Source organism: Ochotona curzoniae, unplaced genomic scaffold (assembly GCF_017591425.1).
Source record: "Ochotona curzoniae isolate NIBS_2020 unplaced genomic scaffold, NIBS_Ocur_1.0 scaffold_4763, whole genome shotgun sequence".
In the NCBI taxonomy this organism is placed as follows: Eukaryota; Metazoa; Chordata; class Mammalia; order Lagomorpha; family Ochotonidae; genus Ochotona; species Ochotona curzoniae.
Window position 1 is genome coordinate 2,979,552 of NW_024467123.1, and position 16,367 is coordinate 2,995,918.

The 16,367-nt window shown below is 52.3% G+C and overlaps 1 protein-coding gene across 1 annotated transcript in view; it reads left to right on the forward strand.

The window, feature by feature from the left end:
• The first annotated feature begins 5,143 nt into the window (after nt 1–5,143).
• The window catches only part of VSTM4 (V-set and transmembrane domain containing 4), an 80,349-nt gene continuing 69,125 nt past the window's right edge, over nt 5,144–16,367 (forward strand). The window contains exons 1-2 of the mRNA XM_040970414.1: nt 5,144–5,210; nt 12,046–12,444. Coding sequence (XP_040826348.1) covers nt 5,159–5,210; nt 12,046–12,444 — 451 coding nt within the window. The 5' untranslated portion in view covers nt 5,144–5,158. The remainder of the gene's footprint in view (nt 5,211–12,045; nt 12,445–16,367) is intronic.

Consider the following 16,367-nt stretch of genomic DNA (forward strand, 5'->3'; position numbering starts at 1 on the left):
CCTGGCACAGTAGCCCAGTGGCTGAAGTTTTTGTCTTACACTTGCCAAGATCCTATGTGGGTGCCAGTTCTAATCCCGGAGGCCCTGCTTCCCATCCAGCTCCCTGCTCTTGGCCTGGGAAAGCAGTCAAGCATGGCCCAAAGCCTTGGGACACTGCACCCGCATGGGAGACCTGGAAGAGGCTCCTGGCTTTGGCTTCACATTGGCACAGCTCTGGCTGTTACAGCCACTTGGGGAGTGAATCATAGATAGAACATCTTCTCTGTATATCTGAATTTCCAATTTAAAAAAAGGAATACTTAGTAATGTTATTGTCACAACCAAATTTATACATTCCTTAGAAATGAAAAATAAGTGATACCGACTATCTCAATCTGAAGAATAAACTATTCACAGCTGCTCCTGTTTAAATTAGGTAACCTTGTCATACAATTTTCATTTGACATTATTTTGGAAGTTAACAGCCTATACATGAGACGTCAAACAGATGTTATCCATAATGGACAGAAAATTAAACATTTCAGAAGAGGACAATATAATTTTGAAAGTTCAAATGAGTTGACTGAAGTGATTAAAAACAAATGGAAACATTGAGATAAAGAACATAAAAACTTCCTTGTGTGTTAGATATAACTAGTTAGGAAATAACATGGAAACTATTCCATTTACTAGATTAAAAATATTCAAGGAGGGCCTGGCGCAGAGACCTAGTGGCTAAATCCTTGCCTTGCAACTGCTAGGATCCCATATCCCAGCTGCTCCATTTCTCATCCAGCTCCCTGCCTGTGGCCTGGGAAAGCGGTAGAGGATGGCCCAAGGCCTTGGGACCCTGTACCCATGTAGGAGACCTGGAGGAGGCTCCTGACTTTGGATTGGCAAAGTGAACCAGTGGATGGAAGATCTTTCTCCCAAATACAATGAAATGTCCAAGTAACTATTTCAAATTGACGCTTGTTGAATTTTTTTTCCAGTAGTTCGCACAGTTCCTAGGTTAGAAAGGCCGTAAGACATTCAACCTAACATTCGCTCTGTTGGAAGTCACGTTGGAGGTCTTCCTCATCTTCGCTTGTGCACTAACGGCTGCCACAATAGCATCCTGGTTTGCTAGCTCCTATTCCTCAAGAATGAAATTTGCTTTCATTTTAAAGGCACTTTTTATCAGTTGAGAACCCAGCTGATACCAGGCAGTTAAATGACAGAACAATGCTGTGAAGGCTCTTGCAGACTTTGAAAGAGGAAGGTCCTGGGAGAGAAAATCAGGCTGGGAACTCCTGGCTGAGAGGAACAAAAATAATGAACGTGGGAAAGAGAACAAGATGGCATGGGGGAAGGCGGGGAGGGAGAGAGGGGTAGGCACACTGGATGAGGGAGACGGGGTGAAGCAGAGAAGCAGTAGCGGTGGGTCCCAAAGCTGTGGAGTCCCCCACCCTCAAAGATGGTAGCATCCTGAGCCCTTTCCCCAGGGCAGTCCCCAATCTCAGCGCTGTTCAGAAGCAGCTGCTGGTACAGGCTGAACTGTGAACTTTCCAAAACCGCGTATTCCAGACTGTGACCAAATGTGGAGATGGTGTCTTCAAGAACACCGTTAAGAGAAAGCGAGGAGACACGGATGGATTTATTGTGGAGTGACTGATATTAAAGGAACACACACACACACACACACACACACACAGAGCCATCTCCAAGCTAAGGGGGGAGGCCCAGGACAAGCCAAATTCTGTCCATCAAGATGGGACGATTGGCATCTTGACCTTACTGAACAGTGCCTCTTTATTATGACAGCTGACAGGTTGGTGGCACTTTGTTCTGGCAGGCTGAGCTGGCAGGTTAGATTCCAAGGAGCAGGAAGGCCTGCCCAGGGAGGCATCAGGAGGGTAGGCACGTTTAAGGTCCTGTAACCTCAGATTTGTGGATGTGAGTGCTATGGGATTTGGAGTGAGTGCATGGTAGACCCCACTGTGAGACTCATTGCAATGTCCTGCTGGGAAATGAATGGGGCCCAAGGTATGCTGAGCCCTGGCAAAGACTGAGAGGTCCAGGGCAATGCCACGTGTGCAACTCGTAGCCAGAGTAGCAGGAAGCCAGATCCCATGTGTACACAAGTGGGGGTAAGTGAATGAGTGTGTGTGAGCACTCATGGGGTCCTTACTCCTCTGTGCTGGTCCCTGCTGATATCTGGTTCAGGGCAGAGCGCAAGGACCCCATGGCAGCAGGCTAGCCAATGATGCCACACACCACAAGGGCTGGTCGATGCTCTGCTGTTGGGCTGCTGCACCTGCTAGAGACTGTGAGACCAAGGGGCTGTCCATCATGGAAGAAGAGGGTGCAAATGACCCACTGCCCCCTGGCAGGGTTTGCCACATGTGAGGGCTACCCTGGCCCAAGGTGTCTTCAGAACCTGTGTTGACTTTCATTCTTGTAAATAATTTAAACAGTGTCGAATCAAACATCCAAGTATATAGTTGTTTCACCACCATAAAACAGAATGCATGTATCAAACACTGAATGACAATGGCAACAAAACTCAACATGTTCATTTCATGTGACAGCTGAGAGCCTGGCTCAGTGAGTTGGGGCCTCGAAGGGACTTGGGCTCTTTCTGGGCGTGTTGGGATCTCATGAGCACAGGTCTGGCAGGAGGAAGGTTGCAGAGTTGGGGTCCTCACCCCAAGGACCCGTTGTTTTTGCCAGAATCATCGTGCACCTGCTCGAATCCCCAGAACGTTTGTGTCTTCAACCCTTCAATGTCTTCTGATCCAGAATTTCCAGATTATCAGGATCCACGGGAGGAGCTTCCCTGACCCAAGTCTCCTGCTCAGTCTACGGAAGAGCACAACTCGAGTTCCCTGGACCATCCCTGAGATGGGGAGGCAGCGTGTCATAACCAACAGTACCCTTGGAAGAGATGACAAATGGAAACTTTCTATCCGTACTCACATGATGCTAGGACAACACACAATACTGTCTTCAAATAATATTCCTAAACACTGTCTCTACATATTTAAACACCAAAACTTAGCAGAAGTTGCTAGAATACTAACATACACTCTGTTTGTTCTAACCCAGCTTCATCAGTTCTTCTCAGTGTGGTTATCACTCCCTTTCTTTTTACACACATCGGAACACGGCCACACTTGCTGTTCTCTCTCTCTCTCTCTCTCTCTGTCTCTGTCTCTGTCTCTCTCTCTCTTTCTCTCTGTCTCTCTCTCTTGTTTTTCCTCCTGAGCCAATGAACAGTAGTTTATAGACTTTCTGGCTGTTACCATCTGTATGCCTTATAAATCTTCTAAGAAGAAGTACCCAGGAAAGTCCCTCCGTAACCATGCCCAGGAAGCTGAACACTGAGTGTTCAGTAGAGCCTACCCACGTTCAGGTGTGGCCAGTGAGTCCAGGTCTGATCCAGGGTCACTGATTACGCTTGATTGATATGTCTTTTACCTAACTTGTACGGTTCCTGAGTCTAGCATCTTTGCTGAGAGCAGAGGCATGGCCTGAGATTCCTAGCTTTGGGTGCCGTGATCAGGTTCAGGGCACTTTTTCTTTGTGGTCAGTTATGTGAATAACCTGTCCAGTTTTTAGCTTTCCCTTCCTATTCCAACCCCCTTGTATCTGGAGCCATCTAGGAATCTGGAGCCATGTTTGGTTTCCTGCGATGTAAGTTATCTTATTCAGCTAGCTTGCAGGCTCCTTGGCTGCAACTTCATTGTTATTTAACTTGTTACAAATGATGGCTTATTTATATATGAGCAGGGAGTTGCATTGGAACTGGAGCAGCGTTGACTTGAACTGGTGCTCTGATGCAGAATCTTGGCATTGTAGATGGTGGCTTCACCTGCTTGCCACAGCGTTGCTCCAGGGAGACTGCTTCTTTATAGATGAGCTGTCAGTTTTGACTTTCTCTTTCCACACCTTTTGGGGAGAAACACTGCACTCTGCATCTCTTTCCCCAGGCATTTGGGGGGGGACCTCCCGACCTCTCCCAGTAGGTTTTCCTGCCAATTCCGCCTCCAGGGCAGCTCCGGGTGTTCCCTTCTGATTGGCTGGCTTCACCATCTTCAACCATCATCCCTTACTTCCCTTCCTCCCCCCCCCCCCACAGTCTCTCTGAGCCAATGGCTGCTCCAGTCACTCCCTTTTGCTGGTGGCAATTCAAGCAGGTTCGTAAGGAACCTCTTGGGTTGGAAAGTGCACGTGAGCTACATGGAGGAGGAAATGTTCAAACCCCGTCATGTTCGTGTGCACGCACAGGCTGAGACATCAATGCTTGGAAATCCGCCACCCCCTTCCAAGGGTGCTGTTTTTCTTATCCCGGGTGCTCCCTGGTTAGCATTTGCTGTCACACCCAGATTCCCATAACTCAAGCACAGGGAAGGAGGAAGAGCCCAGTCTTGTAGGTGACCCCCAAGAATATACTTATTCTGTTAGCAGCAGAAAACCAATGGCAGGAGGGGAGCTGCGAGGTGAACCCGGGCACTCTGCTTGTCCCTGCTTTGGGACCCTAGTCTCTTGCAACCATGGCAGCAGGGTGGTTGATGGTCTGGTGTGGGATGCTTAGTGTCTGCCTGGGTCCCCTAAAACACCCCTGGAGGGATAGGTCCTCCTCCCCATTTGCAGAAATAGGGGAAGCCGAGGCAGGTGAAGATGAGTAGCATAGGGGAAGGACTGGGTGCCTGGCTTGCCGAGCGTGGTCCTTATATTCCTGGTCTGCACAAGTTTTGAACTTGCATGTGGTATGGACACCCCAAATTTAGGGCTGAGGAAACAGGGTGGTTTCCCCAATCCGTCCCCCATATCTACCCCCCAATCGTTCTTGCCTGAAGAGTGCATACAGGAAGTCAACCTGCAGCGAATTAAACCCAGGTCAGAGGAGGCATTCCTTGGTCCTCACTGCAGCTCTTTGCTCCCCCAAGTCAAGAGCGCTCGCTTCCCCCTCTCAGAACCTCAGTTTGCTCATCTGAGAAATGGGCATGGAGGAAGGAGGCACCCAAGGAACTTGGAGTGCGGCTGGCCCCAGCGGTGGCTGGCTGCCCGAGGGGCGGGCCGGCCGGAGGCGGGCGGGGCAGGGGGCGGGCTGGTAGCGGCCAGACCCGGCGGCGGCGACGGCGGCGGCAGCAGCGGTGGTGGCGCCTCCCGCGTCACAGCGCCGGGCGGCGGGGAGATGCGGCTGCTGGCGCTGGCGGCCGTGCTGCTGGCGCGGGCTCCGGCCCCGGGTAAGCGCGGTGGAGCTGGGCGCACGGGCGGGACGCACGTTTGGTGACTAGAGGGCTGCGGCCGCTGCGGGAAGGCCCTGCCGCCTCGGGTCGTCCCCTTCCAGCCCGGGCGCCTGGGGCTCCGGGCTGCGCTGTCCTTGTGTTCGGCGCATCGCGGGACTGCTGCTGGCGGCGCGGGCGCGGCAGGCACGGCGGCGCCTTCCCAACTTTCCGCCCATGCCCTCCGGGGGCCCAGCCGGCCGCCACACTCCTGGCCCGGGGCTGGTGCGCGCACGCAGCAGAGGCTGCATCTCACAGCCTCAGTCCCCTCCAAGTGCAGGCCTGGGCGGCGCAGAACTGGCCGCTCTGCGCAGACCGGTCGTGGGGTCCCCGGTGACACTTGTTGGGGACCCATGAAGTGACCGGGCCTGGTGAGACTCGGTGTCCGGGTGCTGGAAGACGCAGGTCCCTATCCCACAAGCCCACTGCCTGGGGAGCAGCCTTTCTGCCCGTGTCCCTGGTTTGCTCTGCGGCCACCTGTAAAAAGTTGCTGAACTTCTCTGGGTTTCCAGCGCCCCGTGGTTCAACATTAACTGCGTTGGGAGTTCACCGTATCTGACTGTGCCCTGTATGTGCTTCCTGTGGTGGAATCCCACACTACTTCACTGTCTTAAACGACAGGAGCAGCTGTTCATTCCTCCCAGTACTCCCCAAAGCGACAACTCGGTTCATTTTGCCATTCACTCCCAGACGAAGGTGCTACTGTTATGCCCATTCCATAGGTGATAAAACCGAGGCCTAGGCCTGTGACTGGACTCAGCTAAAGTCTCCAGACTTGGAAAACGGAAGAGCTGGGTCTGACCAGCTGTGTTTTGTGTGAATTTGGGAAGGGTGCCGGGTTCTCTGCTGAGGGTAGCCCTGCTAGGAAGTCAGGGAGCTGGCATGACTCCTTCTCCGGGCCCGCCTCCCAGGGCTGCCCTGTTCCCAGGGAGTCAGGACTCAGTGTCTTGGGACATGCTGTGTTTCCGTTGTCACTGTCTTGGCTGGGGAATGATGAGAGGCTTGCTTATTTGTTTAAAAATTCGAAATACTGCATTTGAAAAGCAAAGGGCCTTGCAGACTGGGGGTGGCAGAGCGATCTTCCAGCCCACCTCCTCCCCCCGTTCCTTCCCTACGTGGCTGCAATAACCAGGCCTGGACCAAGCCCAGGGACAGGTGTGACAGGGATCTGGGCCACCGTCTGCCACCTTCCCAGGCGCAGGAGAAGGAAGTTGGGTTGGAAGTGGAGGAGCTGGGGCTCTGACAGGCCCGTGCTGTAGGTGACGGTGGCGGCTTGGCTAGCTGTGCTGCGATGCCAGCCCTTCCTGGGAGGCGTGGCTAACAGGTTGTTCAGCCTGATAGAGTAACAACACCCAGAAGGCTGGCAGAGGTTCCAGGGAGGTGCTTCCTCCCTCGGGCTCCTTGGCCCCCTTCCTTCCTTTTGCTCTTGGTCATTGTACTTCTGGTTAGCAGAGTCTTCTTCTTGGGGCAGGTTTCTAAGCTGTGTCACCCACAGGTCTACAATGCGATTTTACTTATTGCAGTTGGCACACAACTTTTTGCTTGCAGCCACTTGTGCCACAACCTCCAGCGAGTTCCAGGTCTGGGTTCTTATGTCAGATTTCCACCATGGTCTCCACAGCCCCAGCTCTTGGCTCACCACTCTCCACCTACTGTGGATACTGTGCTGAGGCTGCACTGTTATCTCTGCAACCTTTCTCCCTCTTCTGGTTGGAGTGGTTTCCAGGATTAAAGAGACACCAGGTGTACTATCTAGTTAGGTTGTTGGTGACGCTGATCTTGTTGGAACTTGTTGGACGCTAGGTCTGGGTGCCACACGGACCTATTTTGAGTGGTACAATGTCACAGTCGGTATTATTTTCCTGCGGGACCTCAGCAAGCTCTCGCGAGCTCAGCACATGCGCAGTTCTCTGTTGTCACCTGCAGTCCCAAAGCTATTGCCACAGTGCGCAAAATGGCGCCTGGCGTGCTACCACAACAGTTCTTGATCTGCTGGCCATCAGGTCTTAGGGCTACCCAGACCTGCCCCGGATGGAACCCGTAGAATGCCACGTCGTTGCAGTTCACCGAGTCAGAAATGAGCTCACTCCCTGCTCAGAGCATGCTCAGTCCTTTCCCTTGCCCTTTCCTCCTTATGCAAAATGGGGCCCAACTCGGCTCTAGGGGGCTGACTGGGCTATGAAATTCACACTGTTCTCGAACTGCCTGCCTGGGACCTGCTGCTCTGTCTCTGCTCTTGGTCAAATCAAAGGGACCAGCAGGACGGACAGTACTTTGTCTGGGTTCACCTCCCAGGTTCCCATTGAAAGTCCCTTCCCACCTGGTTGCTGGTGGAGTTCCGCTGCTGGTGGAGCCATGCTGGAATATCATTCACTGCAACACCACACTGCTGTGCCCGCTGCTTTCCCGTGTCTGTCAGTCTCCAGGTACCCCTCTGCTGTTGTTCTGTTCTTTCCTATTTCCTGAAATATGTCCTCTCTGCTTCATCCTGATTAAATGTTTCTCCGTCTGATTAAACGTGTCCTTACCCTATTCCGCCGTCTTGATTCTCGGCCCCCTTCCTTCCAAGGGCCAGGACATTTTCTTGTGTTCATGAGGTTTTAGAGGCATAATTTTGTGCTTTTTATTCTTCCCTGGTTGTGCTAGGGCTAACAGCTCCTGCTTTGGGGGACCCTAGCCACAAGCCTGTCTCGTGCTGTCTTAAGCCTCCCGTATAACCGGACTCCTGTGGATCTGGCAGACTTATCATGTCTAGAAATTCAGGCTCCTAACTACTGAACTACCTCCCCCAGTTGTGATGGAGTGGGACCTTGGTGGTCGCTGTCCCCCTGTTGCTTTACAGGAAAGAACATCTGATAACTCTGAGATGCCTAGGCCAGGATTCCAGCTTGGCTGTGTGCTGTGTGGGTTTGGCCAAGCTGCTTCGCCTCTCTGGGCCTTAAACCTGAAGTGCAAGAGTAAATGGAGGAAGCTTATTCAAGGTGCATCAGCCAGGGAGGGCTTGGTGTGGAGGTCTCCACCTACCCATGTTAGCACCTGCACCGGGCACTGTGCCCTGGGTGTCACATGGACGGATCTGCCCCTAGCCTCAGTTGGTTGGCAGTGTCTTGGTTTGGCCTGGAGCTCTAAGACCTCTGTGTTTTTCTCAGAGATTGCCATGGGTGCAGATGCTGCTGTAACAGGACAAGCTTTCCCCGCTGATCACTGCTGACACGTGGCCTGCCTTCTGACTTTGGGGGCTCGAACAGGAGTGGGGCTGTTCTTCAGGCAGAGAGGAAGTGGGAGGGAGGCGGGCACACTAGCACATCCCTGGTGCAGGTCAGGGCCCGGGGATCTCGGCTGTGACCATTTCTGCCTCTCGGGCAAGGCCAGGACCTTGTGTCTCTCTCTGGTCCTTCCCTCCCCTGCACCTGCCCACTGCTGGGCCCTCCCCTCTGCATCTGCCAGTGATTAGTGTGTGTTCTGTGTGATTAAGCTTGTTAGATCTTTCTGTCATACTATCTAGGCTCACACAAAGGGGTTAGAGCCTTTTACCCTTGCCTTGGGGAGTTGAAGATCCAGTTACCTAATTTCTATGATCTGGTACAGAATGAAACTTTCTCCCGCACACACTGTGTGTGTGTGTGTGTGTGTGTGTGTGTGTGTGTGTGTGTGTGTGTGTGTTTTAAGTTATTAAAATGTAAGGGAAGTGACAACAAAGCTTAAACCTGGTGTGGCTCTCCTGGACTCCAAGGGGGTGCCTGGAAGGGTGGGGGAGAAGCAGAGCAGGGGTGGGCTTTACTCTTGGAACTGGCTGCCAGCTCATCCCAGGCTGTGGGAACAGCTGGGTCAGCTGCCTGCCTGGCTGCTGACCAGGCAGGGAGTTCCCACTGGGAGGCCTTAGTGCCAGGAATGCTGGCTGATTGAATAGGCACCTGCTGGGGGCGGGACAGGGGCAGGAGGGCCTGAGGCCAGTTGTCCCCACTGCTGGTTCTTCATCCTGGCTGCTGAGTGACTTCTGACCCACTAAGGGATTGTGAAAGCGTGAGACCCTTCATGGTTTGGTACTGATCTGCAGGAGGTGACTTCAAAAAAGGTTTGTGGAAAATAGAATGGAAAGACACTCATTTCAGTGCAGATTCTCTAAATCCATTTAAAAATTCAAGGGTGCTTTAAAAACTTCATGAAAAGGGAGCATCACAAATAAAAGCCTACATAGGGCTTTCAAAATAATTTTTGCATCAAACGAAGTTACCTTTTAATCCCATCCCCCATTATCTTTTTTAGATTTATTTATTTTTATGAAAAAGAGAATTTTACAGTGAGAGAGAGAGAGACACAGAGAAAAATCTTCTGTCTGCTGGTTCACTTCACAAATGGCTGCAATGGCCAGAGTTCAGCTGATCAAAAGCCAGGAGCCAGGAACATCTTCTGGATCTCCCACACGGGTGCAGGGTCCCAAGATCTTAGGCCGTCCTCGACTGCTTTCCCAGGCCACAAGCAGGGAGCTGGATGGGAAGTAGAGCAGACAGGACATGAACCGGTGCTCATATGGACTGCTGGCACTGTATGACAGAGGATCAGCCTGTTGTGCCACCGTGCTGTCCCTCTCTCACCCCTCGTGATCTTTTTGAGGTGCCCTTGTATTTTCCAGGTGTCTCCCTGGACTGGCTTTGCCACTCATTGCTGTAGCCAGGGAGCCCTCCTTCCTACCTGATTGTAAGCAGAATCTGACTCAGCATTTACCACTCTCTTCTAGCCTTCATCTTTGGGTTTTTTTTTTTTTTTTTTGTAAAGTGCCAAATATTCCTGTGTCTCAGTGTCTGGGAACTCGTGAGTGTTACCTGTCTTGGATCTGGAGAGCAGACATTTTCTGGCTGCGATTAAGGCTCTTGGATTATTCCAGAATATTCTGGGGCCAGTGCCTGGCTTCCGAGAGCTGAGTAAGGAGAGAGCGTAGCCCCTCATGTTATCTCTATGTGTTGAGTTGATGGATTTCACCAGAAGAGACCACTCGTGGGCACTTCAGAAAGTTCTTGGGAGAACGAAATTTAGAAGTAGGAGCTTATTTGATGAGAATTCATGAGGAAAATGTGTGTTACAGAAAACCTATGAATGGCTCTCAAAAACTTCTTGGCACAAGAACAAACCAATATTCGAAATCCCACTTTTCTGTGAATCCCATTGCTTGAAGCGCCCTCCTACATGATGACGGCTTACTTCCTGCGTCTTTGTGAGGAAGTCAAGCGTTTGTAGGGCACCTTGTGCCTTGGGACTCACGGCCTCTTTGGCAGCTGCTTAGCTCTTTCTCAGTTTCTTCTTCCTTCTGGCTCCTTGTTTCCTGCTGGACAGAGTCTGTGATTACAAGGTGAGCTCCGGGGCCCAGCAGCATGGCCTAGCCGCTAAGATCCTCGCCTTGAACGCGCTGGGATCACATATGGGCGCTGGTTCTAATCCTGGCAGCTCCACTTCCCATCCAGCTCCCTGCTTGTGGCCTGGGAAAGCAGTCGAGGACGGCTCAGAGCCTTGGGACCCTGCACCCGGCTCCTGGCTTTGGATTGGCATAGCATCGGCCGTTGCGCTCACTTGGGGAGTGGATCATCGGACGGAAGATCTTCCTCTCTGTCTCTCCTCCTCTCTGTATATCTGACTTTCCAATAAATAAATCTTAAAAAAAAAAAAAATAAAAAGAAGAAGAAGGTGAGCTCCGGGGCTGCACCATGGCATAGCAGGCTATGCCTCTTCCTGAAGCACCAGTGACCCGAGTGCCGGTTCTCTGCTTCCGATTCAGCTCCTGCTAATGTGCCTGGGAGGACAGTGGAGAACGGACCAAGTCCTTGGACCCCTGCGTCCATGAAGGAGATCCAAGGGAGACGTCAAACCAGGGCGGCTCCAGCTGTTACGAGCATCTTGAGAGTGAACCAGCAAATGGAAGATTCTCTGTGTGTGTCTCTTCTCTCTCTGTGACTCTGCCTTTTAAATAAAAAAAAACAATAATAATAAATTTTAAAAAGGAAGAAGGTGACATCTAAGTCTGAAATTGTAGTTTGCACTGGTGCTGGGGACACCTAAGCTGATGTGTTGATAGTGATATGTCCCGGAGCCGTCCACTGGGCAGCACAGGTGTGGCTCCTGGTGTAAGTATCATCCTGATTGGACAGGAAAAAGTCCCAATGCCCTGGGATGAGGGAACATCCTTCCTTGGGCCCTGCTTACCTGTGAGCTACACGCAGCACACAGAGCGCCTCCTGGAGAAAGACCCTTGGTCTCCCTGAGTTCGCTCGGTCTGTGTGGTAGGTGACCCCATCATGGTTTTTCTGTTATTTTAGAATTCCGAGGACTGAGCAATGCATTAGTGGAGGCTGTCAACTTCCAAGTTGAAGGCAGGGTTCTGTCGAGGGCTTTTTCACTGAGAGAGAGAGAGAAAAAATGTCTCCTTTTCTAACTCACTCGTGTGTCAGTGGCCTTAATGCATCTGTGAAGATGTCACCCCCATGACCTAGTGGCCTCTTACTGGTCCCACCACTCCATGCTGTGACAATGGCATTTGCATACTGGATAGCACCTGTAGGAGACATCTGGCTCCTTCAAAGACCAGCTCAGGGACCAGAGCTGCGGCTGGCAGTGGCTGGCAGCTCCTGGGTTGAGTCTACAAAACCAGAGTACAGAAAGTAGTGGGACCAGGTGCGGGGCTACCGAAGTTTGGGGGCTGGTTCATCCTTGATTGTTGCAATTGTACTGGGAGAACATGGGTATCCCCTTGGTTTTAAGACCACAGCTGCTTCCTCACTACCCACTTCTCTGCTTTCCTCCACAGAGGTCTGCGGAGCCCTCAATGTCACCGTGTCCCCTGGACCCGTGGTGGACTACCTGGAGGGAGAGAATGCCACTCTGCTTTGCCACGTCTCGCAGAAGAGGCGCAAGGACAGCCTGCTGGCCGTGCGCTGGTTCTTTGCGCGTGCCGACTCGCAGGAAGCCTTGATGGTGAAGATGACCAAACTGCGGGTGGTACAGTACTATGGCAACTTCAGCCGCAGTGCCCACCGCCAGCGGCTGCGCCTGCTGGAGGAGAAGCGAGGCTCACTCTACCGGCTGTCTGTCCTCACCCTCCGGCCAGCCGATCAGGGCCACTATGCCTGCAAAGTACAGGAGATCAGCAAGCACAGGAATAAGTGGACAGCCTGGTCCAATGGCTCCTCGGCGACAGAGATGAGAGGTGAGAGTGCGGTGCGTGTCTCTAGGGAGGGTGCTGGTGGAGATGTGGGAGCCGCTTGGTGGCTTCTTCTCTGCTTTCTAGGCAGGTGCACCTACTGGGCTGAATGTGGTGCACCCACATTCTTGGCCTAGGTGGACCCCAGCCACAGGAGTCCAGCCGAGAGGAGGCACTGAGCTGGACAAGGGGGCTGATGTGTGTGTGTGGTAGATACGGAAGCCAGGACAGAAAATGAGTGGTGGCTGCCGGGCCCTCCACTCCATCCTCAGGGCAAGATCTTTTCTGTGTCTGAAGGAGTGCACTCAAGATAAACACGGGACAGCCATCTGGCCTCGTGCTTAGAGCTGCCAGTTGGGGTACTCGAAGTCCTGGCTCCATCCCAGGGCCCGGTTTCCCACTCATGGGCATCTGGGAGGTAGTAATAATGGCTCAAAGTATTGGGTCCCTGCCACCCATCCACATGGAGAGAGCTGGACTGGGGCCCAGCTTTTTCATCTTTGGCCTGGCCCGACCCCAAGTGTTGTGGGCATTTGGGAGTAAAGCAGTGAATTGGAGCTTGTTCTCTCTGTCTCTCTCTTTTTCTATCTATCTTTCTTCCCCTCCCCCCCTTTCTGAAATTAAGAAAGAGAGAGAGAGAGAAAGAGAGAGAGAGAGAGAGAGTACTCAATAAAATCAGCTCCCTCGTAGGAATGGTCTGGTAACTACTGCCCTAGAGAGAAGAGCACAGTGTGAATTGAACTTGACTTTGTGCAGAGGGGTATAGCACTAAAGGGCTGAGTGGCACCAAGGATGCGCAACAGCCACAAAAAGCACAGGGAGGGCATCGGGTCCACGGGGAACCCCTCACCCTCGGCCAAGGCACCTGCTGACCTTGGGATCCTACTCTCCCGCGTGGTCGGGAGGCCCAGGTCTGTTTGTAGCCAGTGCTGGAGCGGTCAGCAAGCTGTGTGCACCAGCCCTGTCTCCACAGGCCGCCACTGTGAGGAGGGAGTAGGCTCCTGTTAGGTGTGCAGCCGTGAGCTGTGAGAGACCCCGAGAGTGTGTGTTCTAGTCTTCAGGGGTCGAGATTGAAGTCTTCCTAAGGGCTCAGAGGAACTGGCGTTGGCCGGGATGGGAGAGGGGAGGCCTGCTGTGCAGCCTGGGTGGCTTTGGGTGGTGGTGGTGCTGGCTCCAGCCGAGGAGAAGCTCCTGGGGGGAGGACCTGGGGGAGGGGGAGCCGCTGCCAGCCTGAGAACAGAGGAACTGGTGACTCTGAGCTGCTGCCCGGTGGAGCTGACCCGAGCTCAGGCCATGGATCTTTGAGAAACTCCTCCGGAAGCGGGCAAGGGCCCTCCCCTCCCTGACACAGATAGGAGGTGTGGGCTACAATTTTGGAATATCTTAGCCATCCCATGCCATCCTGGAATGTGATACATTTATTTAATTTTTTTTTTGTCACCTCTCAGTTTGCCTGAGACTTTGTGCTGTGTCCTAAAACTGTATCCTCTTGGGACTGCTCTGAACTTGAATTTAAACTGGCAGAGGGTCACAAGGACCACGTATTCCAGCTGATGATTCCTCATAAGAAGCAGAAGCTTGATTTATGACAGAGGCAGCGTAACGGAAAGGGGCTGGGTGACGTGCAACTCAGGTGCCATTGATGTCTTCAGTGAATAAGGTGAAATAATCAACCTTGAGTAGAACTTGACGTAGCCCCCCTTTCCTGCTGTTTGGGGTTGGTTTATTGTAAAGTGTGAAATGGCATAGGAAGCAGAATTCATCCTGGTTCTTCTCTGTAAGCAGATGAGTTCAAGAAAATCAATGACTTCCGGTATGAATATAACACACATTTCGGCTCAGAAAACACAACCGAAAAAATCCATCAGACACCACAGCCCAAGGAAGTGCCACCTGCCTTTCACTTACACGTACCTCCATCTTCTCTTTATTTCCTTTCATTCCTGTCCCTTCTGTTTCTCTCCTGCCACCCTCCCCCCATCTTCCCATGCCATACCTTTCATCTCCCTCTTTCATCTAGCTCAGTCCCATCAACGCCCTGCACCCCCCAACCTCTCACCCGGAAGTGGAAGTAGTACTCACCCCACAACACAGCTGCCTCCCTCCCTGGGGCTTTTCTGCCTTAGCCTCTGGGAAAGACTGTAATTTGCCGATGGCAGAATCAAAACCTTGGGAAGCCATGCCATAGCTTCTAGAATGTTCGACGTCAACTTTAGTGGGCTACTTCAAGGGGGGATGGGATTAAGGAAAGCAGATGCTAAGCCAGTGGCCTGAAATAGGATTGGGGTATTTAGCTTGGGTTATGTCCACTGTGTGTCCTTCCTGGGCAGGGCTGGGGACAGGCCTGTGGCTCTGATGTCCCAGAGCCTGCTTGTGCAGTGCTCCTCTACTGGGTGCTTGCTTTTCTGAATCTCCATCTCAGCTAATGGCTGTCACCTGACCAAAGCAGGTGCTGGCGAGGCAGAGTTCCGGGGGCCAGTAGCTCTGGGATGGAACGTTAAGGAGGCATGCTCTGAGCTGTAACATTTGCCCCCTTCTGTGGCTTCTTCTTGTTATTTTTCTTTTTTATCTTTTTCAAGTTTTTATTTACTTGACGCACATAGTGATATGGGGGTAGGGAGCAAGTCAGAGAGAGAGAGAGAGAGACGTTCCATCTGCTGGATTATTCCCCTGACGGCCTCAGTGGCTACAACAGGGCCAAGCCAAAGCCAAGATCCAGGAATGCCCCAGCATTTGGACCATCACCTACTGTCGCCCGCGAAGTGCAGTTGCAGGAAGCTGGATCAGAAGCAGCATCAGGGGAGGGCCCCAGCATCCACGTGTCCTGAGAGGCAGCCCAACCTGTGGAGCCGTGCTGCTGGCCGCCTACAGGCTAACAGGCGGCCTCTGCTCTCCTCCCTTCTGTTCACTTCTCAAGGCACCCCAGGAAATTTCCTTTCTAAAGGTGCCCCCGCCCGCTGGCTGCCATCATGGTCTCAAGCTGGTGCCTCTTCCTGCAGTGTTGGCAGCGCAGAAGGCAGCCTCTGCTCTCACCTCCCATCATGGTTGCCGGGAAAGGGTGGGCTCTTGCTGATGTATCAGGCATGGCTGCTGGCACAGTGTCTGCCACTAGCTTGTTGCTTCTTGTTTTCGCTGCTTCCCCATGTGTTGACTCGTTGCTTATTGCAAACCCCCACCCCTAACCCCATCCCCCAGGGTTTCATCATAAAAAAAGATGGAAAAATTCTGGAAACATTTAAAGAAGAAAATAGAAACAAGCTACTCTGTTTTCACCCAGGCGGAGCTTCACATTTCAGAGCAAAGCCCTCGTAGTTCTTTTATGCATATACACACATAAATTCTAATCTCAGTGTTATTCTCCACTCTGTTCTGGGGCCGGCTTCTCTGATGCGGCTCAGTAGAGGTACTCATGTTTCCTGTTTATGTGGGTCTGTAGCATAGGTTAATAATATTCCCTGGAGAGTTTGTGCTCTCTGATGTGGACTGTCACAACATAGCTCCCCGCTCACTGTTCTGGGGACTGAAGCTGCTCTAAATCCTTGCCCAGCCAAATCTCCATGCACAGTCCTGCCCCAAGCGCACAGTCCTAGAACCAAGATTGAGATGAAGTGATGTGAATTGCTCTGTGTGGCTATTCCCACTGGCATTAGCAATGCCTCTTCCCGTGGGTTGGTTCATGGCTTAATTTTATGATGTTAATGTGACTGGGTTCAGGGTTGTCCAGATGGCACCTGTGTGGGTGCCATTTCTCTGGGGGAACCCTGACTGGTGCGATCCTTTGTTGCCGCTCGGGAGGAGGGTGGTGATGGTGATGATGGTGAGAGCCTGGCACACCATTGGTCCTCAGCTAACACTGTGGGGAGTGGACCACCTGCTGTTTGTCAGGGAGTGTCAGTACCTCTTGCTGTTATTGGCCTTGACGAGGCTGG